The sequence below is a fragment of the Malaclemys terrapin genome, chromosome 2 (genome assembly GCF_027887155.1).
Source record: "Malaclemys terrapin pileata isolate rMalTer1 chromosome 2, rMalTer1.hap1, whole genome shotgun sequence".
Taxonomy (NCBI): domain Eukaryota; kingdom Metazoa; phylum Chordata; order Testudines; family Emydidae; genus Malaclemys; species Malaclemys terrapin.
The window spans coordinates 160,886,878-160,911,356 of record NC_071506.1 but is presented as its reverse complement, the minus strand read 5'-3'; the positions used below and the strand labels follow the sequence as shown (position 1 = coordinate 160,911,356).

The 24,479-nt window shown below is 42.4% G+C and overlaps 1 protein-coding gene across 3 annotated transcripts in view; it reads left to right on the top strand.

The window, feature by feature from the left end:
- ADCY2 (adenylate cyclase 2) overlaps positions 1-24,479 on the top strand; it is a 459,988-nt gene that overhangs the window by 285,925 nt on the left and 149,584 nt on the right. For all 3 annotated transcript variants that reach the window (XM_054018109.1, XM_054018108.1, XM_054018110.1), the window contains 3 exons: positions 11,649-11,797; positions 13,687-13,798; positions 20,563-20,690. In XM_054018109.1, coding sequence (XP_053874084.1) covers positions 11,649-11,797; positions 13,687-13,798; positions 20,563-20,690 — 389 coding nt within the window. The remainder of the gene's footprint in view (positions 1-11,648; positions 11,798-13,686; positions 13,799-20,562; positions 20,691-24,479) is intronic.

Below are 24,479 nucleotides of genomic sequence, written 5' to 3'. Positions count from 1 at the left end.
TGAGCACTACTGACAAACTTCGCTGTGCAGGTTCAGGAAATTCTCATAGAGACCAAAAAGACTTATTCCTCAAAATGGAAAATATTTCCTCTCCCAGACCCAGGAAAGGCACTGATACTGATGACCCTTGATTACATGCTGCACGTGAAACAGGCAGGATGGCTTTTAACTCGCAAGGTTCACCATGCAGCAATATAAGCCTGTCAGTATGATTGTACACACTGGGAGAGGGATAGCTCAGTGGTTTGAGCGCTGGCCTGCTAAACTCAGGGTTGTGAGTTCAATCCTTGAGGGGCTAGTTGGGGATTGGTTCTGCTTTGAGCAGGGGGTTGAACTAAATGACCTTCTGAGGTCCCTTCCAACCCTAATAATCTATGATTATCTTGTATCAAAATTCCTCTTCCATACTTATTCTCCAGTTACAGATCCAACTCCCATTTGGGACCTCAACATTGAACCACTGTCAGATTGCTTAATACAACATCTGACCCTCAATTTTTTTTTCTGATGTCTATTACCTCAGCACAGAGAGTCAGTCATTTTCAAGCCACTGATGGCTAGATTGCCTTATATGCCTTCCATATGGACAAGGTGGTGCTGAGATCAGACCCCAAGTTCATCCCTAATATGGCCTCAGAATTCCACCTGAACTAGTCAATTACCTTGCCAGTCTTCTTCCCAAAGCCATATTTGACACCAAGAGAAAAGAAGCTGCATACTTTGGATTTATCCAGAGCCTTGCTCTATTAACTGAACAAGACCACTCCTTTTAGTCTGTCCCTCCCCTTCTTTGTGGCCATAACCGGTGCATTGAAAGGTCAAGCTATCTTGTCACAGAAAATCTTTAAGTGGATCACACTTTTCAACTGCTATCCCTGACATCAGAAGGCAGGCAATCCTCTCCCTCTGACTGTATCATTCCACCAGGGCATAGGGAGGTGGTGGAGTCTCCTTCCTTGGAGGTTTTTAAGGCCCGGCTTGACAAAGCCCTGGCTGGGATGATTTAGCTGGGAATTGGTCCTGCTTTGAGCAGGGGGTTGGACTAGATGACCTCTTGAGGTCCCTTCCAACTCTGATATTCTATGATTCTATGATTCTATGATAGGAAGTATCTTCTCCCTGCTTTAGTAATGTTCCAGTCTCTGAGATCGGCAAGGCTGCAACATAGTAACCCACTCACTTGTGTTAATGTTATGCCCTTGGCATGGCAGCAAGGTTAGATGCAAAGTTCAGGAGAGCAGTAATTCAATTACTGTTTGATGACAGCCAAAATTCCTCACTCTGTTGTCCAGGGAAGATGCTGCTTGTCAGTCACCTATGGTGGGATCCACACAGACACATATTGGAAGGAAAGAGAATGGTTACTTATCCTACAGAAACTGTGGTTCTTCAAGATGTTGTTTGCATGGATCCCACAACCAACTCTTTATCCCTTCTTTTTAGAGACCTTGGTAACACAGGGCCATGAGCCAGTCTCTTTGAATTGCAAGAGAACTGGAGGGAAAGGGGAAAGTGACATGACTGCTCCACTGTTTATGCCCTCAGATGGGAGCATGCAGAGGCACATGGCACATGTATGGCCCCAACAGACACTGTTTTTTTTTTTAATCCAATCTCATACCCATGAGATGCACGCGTACCTACAGTGGGATCCACACTGAGTATAGTATCTCAAGGAACTAGTTTCTGTAGGGTAAGTAACCATTCTTTCTTTCTCTTTAGCACAGAAATCCCCAAAGTCCTCCAATATGTTGATTGCTGCATTGTAGTTTTTAATCTGAATAGGCTTTCAGATTAATCTTCTTTATTTAGAATTTTCCCTGAATTTTCATATTGGATTGTAGCTCTGAGAAATGCCTTTTCTTTCCAGTCCCCTCCAAATGCCTTAAAAACAGGCAGACTATCTTCATCTGTCACATCGTCTGCAGCTGGCATGCCTTCTAATATGTAGTCAGTCAGTCTCTCAAATGGTGCATTGCAGATTTCCCATCATCATCGGAGCGAGCAGTGTTCGCTACAGAACCAAATAAAAAAAAAAGTAAATGACATTTTTTTGAATTGTCATGGTCTTCACTACATTCCAGTTTGCAGGCAGCTAAGTCCACAGCATCAAGCTGGGTGATATGTTTAGAAAGCATTGTTGTGTTTTCAACTGTTTCCTTTTTAACAGTCAGAGATCTCACTAAACACAGAGGAGTATGTAATTTTAAAAATTTTGAGTTTGCCAGCATCCCTTAGTTGCAGACAGAAGCTACAATTTACTTTTTCTCTGACCAATTGATAGCAACCGACTGGGAATGTTGTAACATGTACTGTAAACAGTAAGACACAGCATGATGCCTTTGCAAATTTCATTTTTTATGAAAATAAATTAAAAATGAACCCATTGTTGTATACCCATAATGGTATATTTAGGATATAAATGTTACATAAGCTGTTATTAAATGGGAAAGCAAAGTTATCTTTTGAGGGATTTGACTAATTCGTCACTATTGGCTTTATCTGCTGCTTGTGTAAGTGAACTTATGGGTAAATGAGAGGGAAACAGTCTTATTTCCTTTATATTGTCTGTGTTTTCAGGATAATAGCCAGAAAATATCTCGATCAATTTCTGTTTTCAAACCATAGCAGCCGCCTCATGCACATCAACAGTCTTGTCACAAAGAATCTTGTAGCTACACCATCCCCAACATTCAAGCTATCTGCTTCTAGCTTGAAAATCATGCTTGCATATTTCATATACTTTTTAAAATTTATGTTGAATATACAAAATGTGCCCATCTACTACTGTGAGCACCTTTGACAGATCCTGAGGAATGACATACTTAGAAAAACAATCCAGCTAAACTAATCAGCTAGCCCACAGCAACCATCAACAAAGCTGAATGGCCCTCAACATGGACCCAACCATCACCAGAAGAAGTCCAAGTGCAATGATAAGTGTGGTAGCATGCTCTGAAAATCAACAGACCTGTATTAGTTTGTACTAAGGTTGGGAGTAGATTTCAAAGCCTATAGCCAGTGTTATGTATCCAACCTTCCAGGGCATCTGCCATTAGGAGGTACTCACCTTCTTGCAGGATTGGGCCTTTATTTTGTAGTAACAATTAAAGTTCAGTAACTATATTTATTTTTTTTTAGCTTTCAGTCATACCAATAGTATGCCATTCTTTTTGTTTTATTTTCTACAGTATTTTGAAGTAAGATTTTTCTCCTACTGTCAGTGAATAGCCTCTCATTTTCTTAACATTTTCTGTATGTAGGTATGCCCATAGAAAAAATCATTTTATTAATCAGGTGCCTGTAGCGGGGTGGTCACCCCGCTCATGCCCTGAAGGGCTTAAAACAGCCCTGGGAGAGGGCTGGGGCAGGGGAAAAGCTAGGCTGATTGGGGGAAGCAGCCACAGTGGGGCCATGCCCCAATCAGGCCACGGCTGGCCCTATCAGAGGGCTGAGGGCCAGAGACTGGAAGGCACTCTCTCTCTAGCTTCAGAGAGAGAAGGACCTGGCTGCCTGGGAGCTGAGAAGGGTACCTAGGGTGGAGCAGTGCTGGGGAAGGGCAGAGGGAACTGGGGAGCTCCCGCCTAGTAAAACCCCAGGCTGCAGGCCTAGTTAAAGGCCTACAAATAGGTACTGGGGCTGCAGAGGCGCAGCCCAGAGATAGGCAAAGGCGGCAGGTCCTAACTCTTTTGCCGATGATGAGTGGTTTACAGACTGCAGTCTGCCCCAAGGAGCGGGGGCTAGATGAAGACTGGCAGTAGCCACTGAGGCAAGGTGGGGATAGGGGGTTGGGGTTCCCCTGGGAGGGGAGATCCAGAGTGAGGGGGTGCTGCGGTGGGCAGAACCCCTGGGCAAAGGGCACCAGGGTCCAGGAGGGACACCGGCTGCAGAGGGCGCTCCAGGCTGGAAAGAGCTAATTCCCTGGATGACCAGGAGGAGGCGCCGTGCCAGTGAGTCATCGCCCTGCCACAGTGCCCAAAAGAATGCCCCAAAGTGCTTATATTCTAAATAGACAAAACATACAAGGTGGAGGAAAGGAATATATCAGACAAGCATTATGATTGAGAGAAATTTGGCACGTATCTTATTAATGGATTTTTTTTTTTTTAATCTTTCTTTGCTTCTCCCTCCCTCCGGCACTTTATTTGCTCCCTCTTACCAGCAGTCCCTATTGCAATCAGAATACTTTCTTGCTATTCTAAAACAACATGTTCCTTGTTCAGGATCAACGCCTTCTTGGAATTTGACTTTTATTAACAAACAAGTCCAGTCCAGGCTTCCTCCCATGCTTGGCTACTCCTAGTATTCCTAGCTCAGGGCTATTCAGTCCACCCCCTAGGTCATCTGTCTCATACCACCTCTGAAGCCTGCTTCCTTCCCTCCAGGTTTGATATTGCTGGTAAATGTTGCAGAATGATGCAGAAGCCTCTTTCTCCAGACCAGGCCATTAACCCTTATGGCAGGTTGTCAAATATGGGTTTTGTCTACAATATCACACCTCCCCTCTGAAAGAGTGCTCTCTTGCCCCTCTTCTCTACGGTGCAGGAGAGAGTTACAACATGATGAAATTCTACTATTTCCTTCTCCTCTTACCGGTCTCATGTAACCCCCATTTGTGTTTTTTTCTGGGGAGCCTTGGAATTTCAGGGTCTTGGGTTACTCCTTCCCCAAGCCCTGTTGGTGTTTCCCTGAAGCTTCCTAATGGTCTGCTGCGATCTCTGAGATACCCTTGCATGATCTGTCTTGTTTTAGCAGTCCAAGGCACAGTGACCATCTCTTCCACAGTTATAACAGAAACCTTCTCGCTGGCTATCACCCCTCCTGCTACTCTCCCCTCTTGAGGATGGCACAGTATGTCCCTGAGCCTTCATCATGGCCACTTCTCAGGTCAAATCTCTCAGTCCTGCTGCCACTGACGGGGCATCTTCCATCTCTCCAAGCACTGTGGTGGTGCGACTCCCTGCCATCTTCAGCTGCACCACTGCATCCACTTGCAACAGTCACTCCTCCTCTTCACGTATCTCTCGAATGAGCTTGTGGAATGGGGGTGGGTTTTGGGCCCGCTTCCTCAGCTGCAGTCGCCACAATATCAACCCATCTTGTCGGGTGCCCCGAAGGATTTGGTCCAACCTAGCGGAATCAATCCGCTGGGTGGGGATGCCCTCCTTCCGCACTACCTGCTGTAGCAAATCCTCTAGTCTCCTGATGAAATCTGACAATCGTTCGTGGGGCTCCTGATAGGTATGGTGGAAACAATAATACAGGTCTTCATTGCTATCAGTAGTACCATAGACACTCTCAAGAGCGATTTAATAGTCTTGCACTATGGCAGCTGGTTGTGAGTCTTTCAGGACTCGGATAATTCACATGGCAGGTCCCCTTGAGATTCTCAAGCACACATTTCCGCTTCTCAGCATCAGAGCATTCCCACTCTTGGAAAAGTGGCCCCGTAAAATCCCTCCAGGCCTCGTAATCATCTTCCCCTGGGGTACAGGTGACACCCCTGAGAATGAACTTAACTGCTTGTATGGAGCATTTTCATATATCGGCCTCAATGCATCTTTGAGAGCATTTCCCAGCTCTTTGGCCCATCCCACCAGGCTGGGTGCTGCAGGTGTTGGAGCCCCTCCTAATGCCAAAGTTAATTCTTCTCTTGTCCACTTCTCATCCACCATCAGAGCTTGCAATTTATGCGCTAAAGAATCCACAGGCATACTAGGAGGGGACTGCTCTGCCCCCAGAATTCTCCAGGGAATACCTTCTACTTGCACCTCTTTGGGCACTTTATCAAGATCTGCTTCCTTGGAGCGAGTACATAGTGCTACTATGCCCTTCACTTTGCGGTTGTAAATACGGGTGTGGACCTTTACCCTCCCCAGTATTTCAGCTGCATCTAGGCTCTCCTCAATTTCATTTGGTTCCATCTCTTCTGGGAACCTCGCCACCAGCACAGCTTTGGTTACTGGGATTCGTGCCCCTCGGCACAGGTCTTCTAATAATCCTCTCTCCATTTTTTTTTAAACTGAGTTGAAAGTCACTCAGGAGTTTCTTTGCTCTGTGAAGAAGAGCTCAGGGTGCACAACGTAGGGGTGTGTGTGTGTGTGTGTGTGTGTGTGTGTGTACTGCAAAGTCCCCGTACGGGCCACCAAGTGTAACTTTAGAAATCCCTTCCACCCCAGAGCCACCTGTTCCAAACGCCCCAGAGTGAACACACACACCCACAGGAAAAGTACAATGGATATAACAAGGGAAATATTTATTTACAGAAGGATGAGAGGAGAAAAACAACAAGGGGAAATATAAGGGAGGGTAAAACAGGGTTGCATCCAAGCCAAGGCCCCATGGTCCCAGTGGTAGCACAGTCTGGAAGGGCAGACTCAGAGCAATGTGTCTGCACACAGAGTTCAGGAGTCCTGAGCAAAGTTCCAGTCTAGTGGTGAGTCTTGGGTGCTCCTGGTCATCTTTGGCGCCAGTGAACTTTCCCCCAACAAACCCCTCCGCTGCCCTCTTCTGCTGCTCTCTGCAAAGCCAAACAGAGCGACCACCTCCCCACTTAACTAGCTACAGCCTCCCTCCTTGTTCCCAATGCACAGCCCCCCTCCTTGTTCCCAATGCACAGCCCCATGCAGCTCTGGGCAGCCGTGATACTGGGTCCAGCTCCGGCCTGTCCTTCTCGGGCGATTCCTCCCTGGCACAGTGCTCCTCCTGGCTCCTGTCCTGAGGTGTCCCCGATTGGCCCTGTCCTTCTCAGGCCTCAGGCAGGTTCTCTGCTGCTTCACTTTTCCAGCACCTGCAGGCTGCTCTCCCTCTCCTCAGAGGTCCAGCGCTGCCCCCTGGCGTTTCCCTCCTTTTTTCTTACTCTTCCCCTCCCCCTTAGGAAAAAGATTTAAAGGGGCCATGCTCTCTAAACCCCAAAGGGGTTACACTCATGTTCATGGCTGTTTTTTTTCTGTCTCACAAACTCAAAACTTTATGTACTCCTTTCTCAATGCCTTTTCCTTCTCTTTTCTCTAGTCGTATGCTTGTTTCTGTATCTATTGATGCCTTTTCCATTATATGGTTCAGGTGGAGCCTTGGCACAAGAGCAAGTAACACAACATACACCCGCAATAGATGAGAGCGTCACCATGTGACCAGAATCATGCTATATACATAGGTGCTCTTTTCAAGGGAATTTAAAACAAACATTGCTTTGTCTGTTGCGTAGGCATATTTGCATCTTTACATCAGATTGCTTGCACCTTTGCATATAGTTTCATTCTTCAAAAACATCTAAATAAACCATATTTTAAAATAGGTCCAAAGCAATGTAGGGAAGCTAGCAAATGAGTCTGCAATAATTGGAATCTTTGCTTAGAAATGTCTAGCAAAAAGTAGGACACAAGCATATCATCACCTCATCTAATATTACCAGTCATTCATTAGTAATATAGTGCTAGTAATTAATTGTTTCTTACCTGTACCTTAAGTCACAGCATATGCAGCCACTAACTATTCTGAAAATAGAAGGCAGTAAGTGTAAGCTCACATGGTGTACTTAATGCCCATTTGTTTTTATGGACATTCTCTGCAGTTGTCAAAATATCTCAACCAAGAAAATGAAGGACATTTTCCAATTCTGCAGTATGAAAACTGAAACTGTTGATGATTTGGGGACGTACTTGCAAATTTCTGCCTTTAACACCACTTTATCTTTCATCCAGAGATATACAACCGCATTCACATTTTAATGAAAACCTTTTACATTTATATTCTCACTGCATGTTCTAGACCACCTTCTTGTTAGAAAGTGTCAAATTTGGGGCCTACAGGGATGAGCATATCTCTGAATAAAACATGCAAGTATTAAGTAAAACAAGTGACAGATATACCTTTGCTTATGACATTTTCCTCATGACACTGCCTGCTATGCATCTGCTATGTAGCAGTATGTACATCAAAACTAACAGCAACAAAAGAATATGATAAAAATTACATACCTCAAAAGAAAAACTGATTTATTCCAAAAACAAAGTGATCAGTTTTGGTGCAAATTAATATAGAACCTGAGTCTGCACCCATTGAAATCAGTGGGAGTTTTCTGTTGATGTCAGTAGGTGCAGGATTAGTCTCATGGTGATTCAATTTCATGAGCACTTCCCTTCACAGTTGTCTACTCTGAGTAGAAAGGCAAACTATGTGAAGGTTTTTCTGTTTCATCAATGCATGTCTGCTACTGTGAACCATTATATTGTCACACAAAGATGATCACAGAGAAGTACATTTTTAAAGAAAAAATCATGATTAATGTAAAGAGTTGCAGATGTGCCGGAGGTATCCATATTTCCTAGTGTTGATATTTAGCACCCTGAATCCTGGTCAGGGCTGTCTCCCTTCCCCCTCCCACCTTCTACCCCACCTCTTGCCCAGCCAGTCTCAGTCTGCCCCCCACCCCAATTCTTTGTTTGATCTCAGTTTTCCCCCATTTCCCTCCCTTGCTCCCAATCCAAGACTCCTTGCCCAGCCAGTCTCAGCATTCCCCCCCCTCCCCCACAACAGCTCCCCATACCAGTTTCTCTCCTCTACAATGTCTGGGTACTGTGAGGGGGAGAGCACAGGAGAGATACTATCCTTGTTTTTAGTTCCAGTGCCCAGACCTGAACCTGCCCTAGCCTGTAGGATCCCAGCACTGCAATTGCTACTCCTGAGGGAATTCTGTGCCACTGCGTGCATGCATAATTAATGAGACATGCATATTTTTAATTTTTTTGCACAGAAAAAACCTTCTGCTGGAAAGTTGTTGCAGTTCTGCCTTTTGCCCACCGAGGGTGATGTGGCGATAGAACAGAGCAGCAGCTCCCAGCCAGCTAGGGAAAAGAAAGAGCCTGCTTTCTTCACAGCACCTGTCGGGCTAGGTCAGGAGACAGGAGCTATGGGGAGAAAGACAGCGTGGGGCTGCTGTGGGGGTCATACAGGGGCTCATAAGGGCTAGTGGGGGAGGACAGACTGGGGCAGGGGCTGAATGGGAGTGGAGGCGCAGAGCCCCAGAGGGGAGAGAGGTGCAGGGCTACATTGGGACAGGGGGTAACTGAGTGGGGGCACAGAGACACATGGGGATGGAGGGGTGCAAGGACACATGGGGATGGTGGGAGTGGGTTTCTGAGTGGGGGTGGAGGGACACCTGTGGACAGGGAGTGCAGGGACACATAGGGAAAGGGGAAGATGTGCCTCACTGAATGGGAGAGGCTAGGGGTCAGCCAGGGTCTGCACATGGGAAGCTTCCTAACAATCCCTTCCTGACCCCCCGCCCCCCAAAAAAACCTGTTCCATAATTTTCCCAACCTTATCTAACAACCCACCAAGTTCACACCAAGGCTCCTTCCCAGCAATTACTTTCCTCTCCCTCAGCTCCTTCATTATCCCTAAGTCCCCCCAAGCCTTTGCACTGCTTCTGAGGGACGTGGGAAATAGGATTCTGTATTGTAATTTAAAGGAATTATTACTCAGAGTTCTGTGTTAATATGCCTCGGTAAGGAATCTATTTATCAAAAAACATTTCCTGAATCTTGTTTTGTTGTCTGTATTGTTACAGACATACTTGCTGACAGGTGTTTTGAAATAAATGACCAAAAATAATTGAAACTGCTGTGATTATATTGTGCTATTTTGACAAATAAAATATGCAGAATTTGAAAATATTTTGTGCAGAATTTTTAATTTTTTTGTTGCAGAATGTTTAAGTTTTTGCACAGAATTCCCTCAAGAGTAAATTGCATTGAAAATCCTGCTCAGTCCCAGGCTCCAGCATGCTCAATTTGGAGGGAATCGTCAGAAAATTTAGCTGCAAAGTCCTAGCTGGTCTCTACTGAGTATGTGTGAATTGCAATTTTTCAAAGGCTTATAATTTGGCCTAATTTGAGGTGGATTTTCATGAGGACAGCAAAAGTCACATCTCTGATAATGTAGGCCACCTACAGTAACTCCTCACTTAAAGTCATCCCGGTTAATGTTGTTTCATTGTTACGTTGCCGATCAGTTAGGGAACATGCTCATTTAAAGTTGTACAATGCTCCCTTCTAACGTTGTTTGGCAGCCGCCTGCTTTGTCCACTGCTTGCAGGAAGAGCAGCCAAGTGAAGCTAGCTGGTGGGTGGTTGGAACCAGGGTGGACCGACAGCCCCCCTTTCAGCTCCCTGCTCCCCTAAGTTCCATGTGCAGCAGCTGCCCAGCAGGCTAGCAATTGCAGCTGTCTCTCCCCCTCACTGTCATGTGCTGCTCCTTCCGTCTGTCTTGGAGCTGCTCCCTGAGATTCCTGCTTGCTGTGGGGGGGGGGGAGGAGGCTAATGTCAGGGTGTCCCCCTCCCCTCTGCTCCTGTACCCCACTTATCCCATCTTCCATAGAGCAGGGGACACACACGACAGAGGGAGCTTCCAGGCAGCAGCAGCTGCAGCTGTGATCCGGTCTCAGCTTGCTGATCTAATGATCAAGGCAGTGTACTTCTGACCCCACTCTTCATACTTAAAGGGGAAATGCACACCTCTCTCTCTCACACACACACACACACACAGTGTATGTGTCTCTGTCTCTGTCTGCCCTCCCTCCTTTCCTGCTGCCTTGTACAGTAGAGTGTGAGAGTTAACCCTTGAGGGCTCAGCCAATTGCTAGTTCATCATTTAACTGTAAGACATTCCCTGGAAATATTCCACCCTCTGACTCCTCCACCTCAATTAAGCTGCACAATCACCATCACTGTGTACCAGTATTAAATTGTTTGTTTAAAACTTATACTGTGTGTGTGTGTGTGTGTGTGTGTGTGTATAACATAGTCTTTTGTCTGGTGAAAAAAATTTCCCTGGAACCTAACCCCCTCATTTACATTAATTCTTATGGGGAAATTGGATTCGCTTAACACTGTTTCACTTAAAGTCACATTTTTCAGGAACATAACTACAACGTTAAGTAAGGAGTTACTGTACTTGACAAATTTCATGCCCCTGCTCCAAAATATAGAGGTCACAACATTTTTTTTTTAAACAGGGAGAAAACAATGTATTTTTCTCTAAACTTGGTCTTGGAAACAGCCAAACCATTTTGGCTGAAATCACCCCTAACCCTCCCCCCTCCCCCAACAAAAAATCAACCTAAGGCAGACAACTGTCATGCAAAATTTCAGCCCAAATGGTTAAAGTTTTGGCAAAATTATAAGGAATTGAAAACAGGGTCTTATAATGGGAAGTGTTCGGCAACAGCATTGCATTTGACTAAAGCCCTCGTTGCTAAATTGTCATTCCAAAGCTGTTTCCTTTTTCTTTTCTTTGTTCAGTCTATATATCCTATGGCCATTGTCTCTGGATATCCTATAATCCATCTAGATATTAAATAAATCACTGGAAGTGTAATGCTCTTCACATTTGGTTAATAATTATTCTGATTGACCCTAAGTCTTTAATAATTTTGATATTATTTGGATATATGTGTATGTTCCTCCATCAGGTATTTCAAGTGGCTAATAACCTTTGTAGCCCATCCTAAACAAGCATACACACTTCACATAGTTATTCAAAGCTTATTTGCAGTAGTGAACGTGTAACTGAGTTTTGCTTTTCACACTGTTCCAATTTTGTATATAAAAATACTGGACCTTTTAAAAACAATTTTTTTAACTCCAGGAACGTCTTCTACTTTCTTTACTGCCTGCTCACATTGCCATGGAAATGAAAGCTGAGATTATTCAGAGGTTACAAGGCCCCAGAGCAGGCCAGCTGGAAAATACAAACAACTTTCACAATTTATATGTCAAGAGGCACACCAATGTGAGGTATTGTACTTTACTACCATCTATAAACCAAGTCAGCAAAGCATTTTTTGGCGGGGGGAGGGATAGAGTGTGGATGGAAGGTGGTTTTACCATGCTTTTTAACCACTTAAGTTTTGGTACAAAAATATTGTATTTGATCAAATTTGTATTTGATCAAATTTGATCAAACGCTTAACAACAGATTCCTTGTTGCAGCCAAGCATAGCTATTTTTGGAACCAACTCAGATAACTTTATAGAAGTCATCCTCTGATTTACATTAGAATGGGCTTTCCTCATTAATCCTGATGTCTTTGTAAAGTTTCCTAATCTGTAGTCTTTCAAGTTGAAAGGCCAAAGTCTGTGTGAAGTTACTCTGAATTTCCAGTTATGTCAGTTAGAACAGAATTCAATTAAGGCTTTTAGCAAAGCATAAATAGAAATGGCTTTAACATAGACTGAGTGCTTGAGGACATATTTATAGATTCTGCTGCAAAATCTGATGATTTATCAAACTCAGCATTTCTAGAATTTATGGGCGGGGAAGTTGTCTCATAACCCTTGTGTCAAATTAAAGGGATTGTACTATGGCTCCTATTTCTGGAGATAGAAAATAATAACACAAAGAACTGGGTGAATAAAAGAAATCAGGTCACTTATTTAGATACCCGAATGTGAATTTTGGAGCCTGACTTTAGACTTCTATTTGTGACAATGTTAATTTATATGATATTCTCATCTTCTTAGCAATTTGCGGAAAGTGTTAGATAAGATTAGATAATGTCTGTGTTTTTTATCCTGGATTGCTTATAAGAAATAGGTCATAAACACTTGATACATATCTAAAACCTATAGCATTCAATAAGCATGAAATCAATTGGATTTATATAAAGTAATAGGTATCTATCAACATTACTCTGAAATATCCTTTCTCTTTAACCATCCTGTAGGTCCTCAGTTTTTAAGAGCTAATACAAAAGTCAAGTATCAGAGGGGTAGCCGTGTTAGGGTACATCTACACTACAGGGGGGAGTCGATTTAAGATACGCAAATTCAGCTACGTGAATAGCGTAGCTGAATTCGACGTATCGCAGCCGACTTACCCCGCTGTGAGGACGGCGGCAAAATTGACTTCTGCGGCTTTCTGTCGGCGGCGCTTACTCCCACCTCCGCGGTGGAGTAAGAGCGCCGATTTGGGGATCGATTGTTGCGTCCCAACGGGACGCGATAAATCGATCCCCGAGAGGTCGATTTCTACCCGCCGATTCAGGCGGGTAGTGTAGACCTAGCCTTAGTCTGGATCTGTAAAAGCAGCAAAGGGTCCTGTGGCACCTTATAGACTAACAGACGTATTGGAGCATGAGCTTTCGTGGGTGAATACCCACTTCGTCAGATGTCATAACTCAAAAGGAGGAAGAGCTGAGTTAACCTTGTAAAAATTCAAATCTCTGAGTTAACATAAATCTACCCAGCTAACTTCAGAGAAAATGACCCTTTTTTGTTCATTATAGTAGTTTTACAGATTATATCATGAGAAACCTGAAATATATTTGAAATTAAAGTTTTAATAATTATTTCCAAACCTGCTGCTGGAAAGATCTGGATCCTCTAATTAAACACAACAAAGTGTGCCCATGAAAGAAGCATAGTATGAACTAAGGAATAATTCTGTGAAGAATGTGTGATTATGTCTCAGTGCAATGGCATGTCACTGCCTTGTCACACAAAGTTGAAAAAAGATTTTTAAGGAGTTGTGAATAAATAGCTGTGAGCAACACCTTGATTTATGCATATGGGCCTGATTCTGCAATGTGCCGAGCACTTATTTTTGGATTTTGCTTAGGGGTAAATACTTCTTTATTCTAAATCTAAGGAAACTGATAATCAAGAGTGTTTTCCTTTCCTTTGTAGTATTTTGTATGCTGATATTGTAGGATTCACTCGGCTGGCTAGTGACTGCTCACCTGGAGAACTGGTGCACATGCTTAACGAGCTCTTTGGCAAGTTTGATCAAATTGCAAAGGTAATTATCTGCTAGGGCTTTTCTCATTTCTGCTACAGCTGTTTATTATTACTGTGCAATGCTTTCCTCATGGGAACTCTACACTTTCCTCTTGGCAAGGGCACAGTCTTCTGGGCAGCAATGCTCAGGCTTTAAGCAGGAGAGCTTACTGAAACCATGTGGAGATTCTCCAGGAGGATAAATCCTCTTGCACTAATGAGAACAATGTTTCTTCTTTGAGTGATTGTGTAGTGCACGTCAGTTTGTGCATGTGCTCCATGCACTGGACAGTTTTTCTTTAGCAGTGTCCGTGTGGTTTGCACAGGCGTCCCCGCTTTCCTTATGCTTTGTAATGAGGGAATAAATTAGGCTGCTGGACCACCACCATCTTAATTCCTCATTACCCCTCATGGACTAGGATGCAGCTTCAGTCTATGTGCTGACTTCTGTTCATAAAGAGTTTATAAGTGTTTATAGTCTTTATAGTTTCTTAGTTAGTTTTTAGTATAGTTAGTTAGGAATTAGTTTAACAGAGGTACGGTTCCTTTCCGCTGTAGTATCTGCAGGTTGTTCCCAAGTAAAACTAAGCCGCCTAAGGAGTTTCAGCTCCAAAACTTCCTCATAGAGTAGGGCATGAAGGTGGGTGTAACCCATGACTGAGGAGACCCACCTCTAAGTCAGCCTGAAGAAGGTAGGAATGCTTCTACTGTCCTGTGCTGCTCTAAGATCTCTGTGCTCTCCACTCCCATCTCTGACTATGAGAGATTGAAGAGCAAAGATAGGGCAGAAATGGAGAAGGGAGATATGAGTGATCCCATAAGGACAAGAGGGAAGTTCCCCATCCAAGCCCTCTAAAAAGAGGTGGAAGTTGTTTTAATTGGAACTTTGATAGCTGCACACCAACTCTCCCTCTGAAGCTGCACAAATCCTCTGTTTTTTTTCCCTACCTTTAAAGGCTTACTTTCCAACTACCTATCTGCCTAGACAGAAATCATGCCCAACAGATGGGTACAAGAGGTCATATTCTCAGGTACACCATCCAGTTCTCTTCCCTCTACAGCCCCCCACCTCCTTCTCCCTTCTCTTTTGGGGACCCCTCTCATGAGAGCATTCTTCTGCAGGAGGCAGACTTGATCCTTGAGTGGAGGGCAATAGAACTAGTGTCTTCTACAGAAAGGAGTTCAGTGGCACCGCTATGGGCACCCGCATGGCCCCACAATATGCCAACATTTTTATGGCTGACCTGGAACGCTTCCTCAGCTCTCGTCCACTCATACCCCTTCTCTACCTATGCTACATTGATGACATCTTCATCATCTGGACCCATGGGAAGGAGACCCTAGAAGAATTCCACCATGATTTCAACAGCTTCCACCCCACCATCAACCTCAGCCTGGACCAATCTACATGGGAAGTCCACTTCCTAGACACCACAGTACAAATAAGCGATGGCCACGTTAACACCACTCTATACCGAAAACCCACCGACCGCTACGCCTACCTTCATGCCTCCAGCTTCCACCCCAGACACACCACACGATCCATCGTCTACAGCCCAGCGCTGAGGTACAACCGCATCTGCTCCAACCCCTCAGACAGAGACCAACATCTACAAGATCTTCACCAAGCATTCTCAAAACTACGATACCCACACAAGGAAATAAAGAAACAAATCAACAGAGCCAGACGTGTACCCAGAAGCCTCCTGCTACAAGACAGGCCGAAAAAGACACCAACAGAACTCCACTGGCCATCACCTACAGTCTTCAGCTTAAACCTCTCCAACGCATCATCAGTGATCTACAACCCATCCTGGACAATGATCCCTCACTTTCACAGACCTTGGGAGGCAGGCCAGTCCTCGCCCACAGACAACCTGCCAACCTGGCATATTCTCACCAACAACTACGCACCACAGCATAACAATTCTAACTCAGGAACCAACCCATGCAACAAACCTCGATGTCAACTCTGCCCACATATCTACACCAGCAACACCATCACAGGATCTAACCAGATCAGCTACAACATCACCGGCTCATTCACCTGCACGTCCACCAATGTTATATATGCCATCATGTGCCAGCAATGCCCCTCTGCTGTGTACATTGGCCAAACTGGACAGTCACTACGCAAGAAGATAAATGGACACAAGTCAGATATCAGGAATGGCAATATACAAAAACCTGTAGGAGAACACTTCAACCTCCCTGGCCACACAATAGCAGATGTAAAGGTAGCCATCTTACAGCAAAAAAACTTCAGGACCAGATTCCAAAGAGAAACTGCTGAGCTCCAGTTCATTTGCAAATTTGACACCATCAGATCAGGATTAAACAAAGACTGTGAATGGCTATCCAACTACAGAAGCAGTTTCTCCTCCCTTGGTGTTCACACCTCAACTGCTAGCAGAGCATCTCACCCTCCCTGATTGAACTAACCTCGTTATCTCCATACTGATTTATACCTGCCTCTGGAAATTTCCATTACTTGCATCTGAAGAAGTGAGGTTCTTACCCACGAAAGCTTATGCTCCCAATACTTCTGTTAGTCTTAAAGGTGCCACAGGACCCTCTGTTGCTTTTTACAGATTCAGACTAACACAGCTACCCCTCTGATACAGTTCTATTTGAGGTAATTTCTCATCCATGTGAAGACGTGGGGATAAAGACCAATTCTGGACTTGAGAGAACTGAACAAGTGCATCTGCCACCTAAAGTTCATAATGATGACCCTGTTCTCCATTATCCTGTTGCTGTAAATATAATGTAAAGTCTGTTTATTCATGTCTGAATACTGGAGACATAACAGAAATTTTTGAAGCATTCTTGATTCATTGCTAACTTCACACACTCAGCAGCTGACCTCCCAGTGATCTGCCACACTCCATTTACCATCTCCTTGTTGGTGATCTCCTACTATGATGACCTGCTACTATTCCTTCTATGATAACTTTCTTGAGATTATTTCCATCTCTACCCCTGATGTGCCCAAACTACATAAGTTTGCACCTGTAGATTTCCAAGAGTAAGTCCGCTTCTCTCCAATAATATTTCTAACTTAAGCATTCATCTTTTCCATCCAGGAGATAATACAGAAGTCTTTGACAGCACCACATTTTAGAAACTTAAATTTTCCTCTTGTCAGCAACATTAGTTTCCAAGGATTTTACATATGTATATTGCTGTGGAAAAAATGAAGCTTTCCACAAGTCAAACCTTCATACATTTCAAGATGCTACAGGTTTTCCACCCTTTCGACAGAGAGTCTATGGCTGAGCAAGCCATCCCTATTTTTTTTTCCAGATTTCCTTGGAGCAGCCTCGTTGGTTGGATATGGATGATTCCAGATAATTAAATTAATCTACTTTGGCAGCATTGAGCGTGATAGTTTTCATTTTATACCAAAGTTCATTTGGATTTTTCTCTTCTTTCACCTTTCACAGTGCCTCAAACCCATTCTCGACAGAAGTCATGGAATTTTTGTTCATTCTGGACAAGTCCAGATGCAGTGGTCATGCTGAACATCTTACCTTTTTAAGTTTTAACTTTATTTTTGAAGCTAATGGTTGATGGTCTGACCTGCAGTCTGCACTTGGGAAAGTATTTGTCCATTGGCTGCTCAATCCCCAGCATCCCTTTATCATTATTTTATTATATCATTTAATGTATTGTTATTTGGTTCTTTATCATGCAATTGGGTGACCTCCAAGTATAGAAACATATAGAATGTTGGGTGAAGATGTTGTTTGTAATGACCAGATGATAAAAGCAGCAAAATTCAAGTAAATGCCTTTTTCTCCCATTTTATAAACCAAGACCATGGTTTCCCATTACTTCTTTATGAGAGCTTTCCACTCTTACTTTTCTGTTCAGATCTCCAGTTAAGAGGGTGATGTCTTTGCTTGGCATTTTAATGAGTGTCACTTCATTCAATGAGAAGTCATTGATCACATCAGCAGTAAGTGCTATCATAGGGGCTAAACATGTACAGTCAGCACATTAACTCACTTTGTTTGAAGGCAAATTTTAATGATTCTGTCTCTGATTGAATTATATCCAAGCATACATTTTGATGTCTCTTTGGATAATATAAATGAAACCCTGTTTTCTCTCACTGTCTTGGATCCTGCGTAGTACACTGTATCCCCATCCATTTTCATTAAATGAAAATCAGTGGGGATACGGTGACATGTATTGTAATGTCAAATACAAATACATGTCACGAACATGAAAATACCTGTCATGGACATGTTGCTGCTTCCAGGGAGCCACCCGAGGTAAGCGCCACCCTCATCCTGAACCTCCTCCAACCCCCCAACCCCGTCCCTTCCCTGAGTCCCCTCCTGCACCAAAACTCCCTCCCGGAGCCTGCACCCTGTACCACAACCCCCTACCCCATCTCTGAGCCCCCTCCTGCACCCTGAACCCCTCATTTCTGGCCCCACCCCAGACCCCATATCCCCAGCCAAAGCCGTCACCCTCTCCCGCACTCCAACCCCCTGCCCCAGCCTGGTGAAAATGAGTGAGTGAGTGCGTGATGGTGGGGGAGAGTGAGCGACAGAGGGAGGGGGATGGAGTGAGTGGGGACGGAGCCTCAGAGAAGAGAGCGGCCTTGGGGAAGGGGTGAGACAGGGGTCAGGGCAAGAGTGTTCGGTTTGGCAACCATACTGGGAGCTAGTGTTAGAGACGGAGCTAAGATTGTGGCAGTCTGGCACTCCTCTTTATTCCCCTGGTGCAGAGCATGAGAAGAGAGGAGGGCGCTTACACAGACTGCATAGCTGCTGCTAAAGAAAAATTATCTGGTGCTCAGTTTATGGAGCACATGTGCAAATTGAAGTGCATTACTCATAGTGAAAACATATTTTAAAAGACTTGGGTTACTACAAGGTGAATAAGCCATTCTTACAATCTAAGGACCCACTAAAGCACACGCAAGTGGACAATAAAAATAGAATGTTGACACTCCTCCCAAAACAGCTTTATTTAAATTAACAAGGAGTAAAAAACTGAAAGTAGGAAACTGAAAAATATGATTAAATAACTATTGTAAATTAACTAATAGTACAAAACACTGCAAGCCAACCTTACTTCCAAATACCCACACTGAATGAATCCCCCTTACACAAAGACTAGCTTCCAGTGGTGTAGAGTAGAGGATCATTCTTTTGTGTGTTTGCACAGCACCTAGCATAGCAGGGCCCGAATCCAGGCTTTGGCCACTACGCACTACGGCAATACACATACACATGTCCTAACTCAGATACCAAACACTTAGTTACAAAAACCTCAGTTTTAGGCCAGCTTGTAGATGGGAGGGCCTGGAGCTGTGGGTGAGAGGTTCCAGTGATCGGGGAGAGGGTGCACAAGCAGCAATAATATGAAGTGAAGAGCTATCAGGATCTAATAGTGCCTCCTATGTAAGAATGAGATGCTAAATCATGTCATGAGGTTCCACAGATCTGCTCACTGTTTTTATCCTCTTTGCCCGGGGAAGGAATTCAGATGCTTCCGAAGAGAGCAAAATCATAAGAACATAAGAATAGCTATACTGGGTCAGACCAAGGGTCCATCCAGCCCAGCATCCTATCTGCGACAGTGGCCAATGCCAGGTGCCCCAGAGGGAGTGAACCTAACAGGCAATGATCAAGTGATCTCTCTCCTGCCATCCATCTCCACCCTCTGACAAACAGAGTCTAGGGACACCATTCCTTACCCATACTGGCTAAAAACCATTAATGGACTTAACTTCCATGAATGTATCTAGTTCTCTTTTAAACCCTGTTATAATCCTAGCCTTCACAACCTCCTCAGCCAAGGAGTTCCACAGGTTGACTGTGCGCTGTGTGAAGAACTTCCTTATATTTGTTTTAAACCTGCTGCCCATTAATTTCATTTGGTGATCCCTAGTTCTTATATTATGAGAAAAAGTAAATAACTTTTCTCTTATTCACATCTATCCTTCTAAGGGTTTCTCCTGTCTTGGTCTATGGCCTGACATTTTATCAATAGTAGCTTCAGCTCTTCCAACAAATTATTTGAGAGACTTGACGATAAAAGAGCAAAAATGACTCATTCAGTCAAAGTATCATTGAGTTACCATACTATCATGATTTCCGCTAAAAAAAAAATTGAATAGGAATGAAGAGGATTTTCCCCTCATTTTATTCATATTATTTATTTTATTTTACTTTTATAAATATTCAGACCTGACTGGACTCTCATGAAGTATGTAAAAGTGCCTTGCTAATATGGCAGACTATTTTCTGACTGGATGAATCTTAATGCTGTTAAGTATTGATAGAAAGACTCTTTATATTGCCTTAAAGGAGTTCAGAGGTGTAGGAATATAATTTTGATTGTTAAACCAAGGAAGCATTTAGAAACATTTCCACAGGGACTCAAGTATAGAAGGCTTCTAATTACAGGCACGTCTCTGAAAGGTTGCTCTAATTTGATTGTGAACATTTATTTTTTTAATTTAAATTTATAAATCTCAGTAGCCAAGTAATACTATATTCACATGTTATAGGCTATGCCCTTTTCTGTTTCAGGTGCGAAGGAAAGTGGGTGAGAGAGACTAGGTTGCACATTACTCTCTAACAGCCCTTTTTAACCTACTTAGAGAGATCCTGTTCTTCCTTAACAAGATGTCTCCATTGTAGTTACCGATATATCATTAGATGTAACATGCATCATGATATAATATACATCCAGTCACTAGTCATTTTGTTTATGTAATTTATCACGTGACTATCTTCTCATTGATTTTGCCTTTTCCTTCAGGAAAATGAATGTATGAGAATTAAAATCTTAGGTGATTGCTACTACTGTGTATCTGGACTACCTATATCTCTTCAAAATCATGCCAAGAACTGTGTGAAAATGGGATTGGACATGTGTGAAGCCATAAAGTAAGTGCAGTGACTTTGTAACTGGACAATATTTTTTCTGTCAACAGTAAAAATGTCATTCGTTTCCATCTGCAGTTCTGCTTTTGGTTTATATATTTCAGTAGCTCTGTGTTCATGTTTCAAGTCCAGATACAAAATGACAATCTTGACTCTGTCTGCAGCAGCCGAAGGTTATTGAAATAAGTTGTGTTAAGCTAAGGATATGGTCCCATCATTGTATAAAGTATTAGTTAGACCACATTTGGATACTGTGTCTTGTTTGGGTCACCTTTTTGGAGGAGTGATTTAGTTATTTAGCCAACAAAGATGGTGATGAGAATGAAGGGGATTACAAATAAGGACAGATGGACTATGACAAATCCAGTGAGACAATACACAAAGTTCTTTTAGTCCAGCTTCATAGTAGGCACGGTTTTTAAATTATTATTACCGATAATAATTAAATTCCTGTTATCAGCAATTGCTGTTAAGTATTTCTGTTATCAGTTATTCACAATGAAGCTTTTATGGGCTGGTTAAAACAAACAAAGGATTCCCATGGTTAGAGTTTTAGACTAAGGGCCAGATTCACAGATGCACTCCAACTGCTTCCGCACTGCTCCAGCAATTCAAAACATCTGTAAAAACACCTAAACTGGCAGTTATACTAGGTTTATATCAGCTTTACTTAAACAAAATGCTCAGGTGGTATTAGTGAATCTGGTCTACATGAGATTGCTAGTCCGGTAGCAAGGATTTTTAGTAAATCTGTCAATTTGTGTATGACTGGAGAATAGGTAAATCATACCTATATGTAAGAAAGAGGAAAAAGCTTTAGAACACATTCTGAAGGAACTAATAGTTAAATTAATGGATGTAAACTGTAAAGAGTATGTATCACAACATAAATTCACCAAAGGTAGGTCATACCAGACTAACCTGATATTTTTTTCTTTGAGAAAATATCTGATTTTTTACATAAGGGAAGTGTAGTAGATCTAATATATTTGGACTGCAGTAAAACATTTGATATTGATAATTAAATTAGAGAAGATGGAGATTAGTGAAAGAATTATAAGTTTGCTAAGGAAGCGGCTAAAAGGGAGATAACAACGGGTTGTGCGAATAGGAGAATTGTCACAGGCTGGAGAGAGGTTACTAGTGAAGTTCCTCAAGGATTGCTCTTGGGACAAATCTTCATTAACATTTTTATTAATGACCTTGGCACAAAAAGTAGGAGTATGCTCATGAAATCTGATGATGACACGAAGTTGAAAGGCATCAGGGCAGTGGGAGATCGGAATATTATGCAGGAAGAATTGGATGATCTTGAGGAATGGAGTAATAGAAATGAGATAAAATGTAATGGTAAAAAGTGCAAGGTCATGCACTTAGGGACCAATAAGAATTTCTTGTATAAGCAGAGGGTTCATCATTGGAAAGTTACAGACGAGGAGAGAGGTGTGTTGGTAGATAACAGGCAGACGACCCACCAGTGTGATTGCTAATGTGAAAAATGCAAATGTGATCCTAGAATGTAATAGGCAAGGTATTTCCAGCAGAGATAGGGAAGTATTTAATTCTGGTTGTTGGGGTTGGTGTGAGGGTGGCTGCATGGTGTTGGTGGCCTGTGACTAGATGATCTAGTAGTCCCTTCTGGCCTTAAATTCTATAACTCTGTGAATTCCAAAGCCTTTCTTTGGACTAGTACAACAGCTTTTGTTTTTTGATTCTGAGCTGGTAGAGCCATTCTGTCTTGGATGGATATGACTTTCCTGGGCTTGGAGAGTCTGGGGTTATGACAGAATCTAATGAGGAGATGGGCCTACCGGCTCAAAGGTTAAGGTCTCAGTAGCCAGAGTTGAGTTTGGAAAAGGCTACTTCTCCTGTAACGGATAGATAAGAAATGAAAGCTGTGTGTCTTTAACAGACCACTCCTTTAGTTGAATGCATGTTACACACAAAAGAGTCTGTGTTAAGAATATCTCTTTTAATACAATTGAGTTAGGAAAATAAGTGCTAGCTGTTGATATGATTGTTGCTTTAGTTTTCTTAGATGTAGTTATTTGGTAGGTATGGTGAGATTTTGTAAAGTTAACATGTACTTTTAAAAACCTGGTTCATTTTTACTCTTTTTATTATTATTTACTCTGTAAGTATTTAGGCTAGGATTTTCAAAAGAGTCTTGTGCACCTAATTCCTTTAAGCTCCATTGAAAATTCAAGCCTTGGACTTGTAGATATCCTGAATAATATCTTTCTTTCTTCTTTTAATACGTGGTTGTGGCGTTTATTCTTTGAAAGAATAATTAGAACTGGGAATAGGGGAATCTAAATGTAAAGTGATTGAAATTTCAGAGAGATTGCACTTAGACCTGAGAATTTTATACAAGAAAAATAAAGATCAGGGTGGATTGATATAAATTAAAGCGATTTAAATCAGAAAGCAGGAAACCTTGATTTAAATCACAAGTTTTAATTGTGTTTTTCATTTGTACTTTTTAATTATTTTCCTAAAGAAAGGTTGAGTCTCGTTAGCTAGTAACCAGGAAAACATACTATTTGCAGCTAAATATAATAGGGCTGTCAAGTGATTAAAAATAATTTTGATTAATTGTGTGATTAAAAGATTAATTTTGATTAATTGCATGATTAATCGCACTGTTAAACAATAACAGAATACCATTTATTTAAATATTTTTGGATGTTTCCACATTTTCAAAGAATTGATTTCAATTACAACACAGAATACCAAGTGTACAGTGCTCACTTTATATTTATTTTCATTACAAATATTTGTACTGTAAAAAACAAAAGAAATGGTATTTTTCAGTTCACCTAATACAAGTATTATAGTGTAATCTCTTTATCATAAAAGTTAAGTTTACAAATTTAGAATTATGTACAACAAATAACTGCATTCAAAATTAAAACAATGAAAAACCTTAGCACCTACAAGTCCACTCAGTCCTATTTCTTGTTCAGCCAATTGCTCAGACAGACAAGTTTGTTTACATTTGCAGGAGATAATGCTGCCTGCTTCTTCTTCACAGTGTTACGTGAAAGTGAGTACAGGTGTTCACATGGCACTGTTGCAGTAAGCATCGCAAGATATTTACATACCAGATGTGCTAAATATTCCTATGTCCCTTCATGCTTCATCCACCATTCCAGAAGTCATGCATCCATGTTGATGACAGGTTTTGCTCAATAACAATTCAAAGCAGTGCAGACCGATGCATGTTCATTTTCATAATCTGAGTCATATGCCACCAGCAAAAGGTTGATTTTCTTTTCTGGTGGTTCGGGTTCTGTTTTTTCTGCATCAAAATATTGCTCTTTTAAGACCTCTGAAAGCATGCTCCACACCTTATCCCTCTCAGATTTTGGAAGGCACTTCAGATTTTTAAACCTTGAGTCAAGTGCTGTAGCTATCTTTAGAAATCTCATATTGGTACCTTCTTTGAATTTTGTCAAATTTGCAGCGAAAGTGTTCTTAAAATGAACAACATGTGCTGAATCATCATCTGAGACTACTATAACATGAAATATATGGGAGAATGCGGGTAAAACAGAGCTGGAAACATACAATTCTCCCCCAAGTGGTTCAGTCACAAATTTAATTAACACATTATTTTTTTAATGAGCATCATCAGCTTGGAAACATGTCCTCTGGAATGGTGGCCGAAGCATGGACGTGCATATGAATGTTTAGCATATCTGGCACATAAATACCCTGCAATGCCGGCTACAAAAGTCCCATGTGAACGCCTGTTCTCACTGTCTGGTGACATTGTAAATAAGAAGTGGG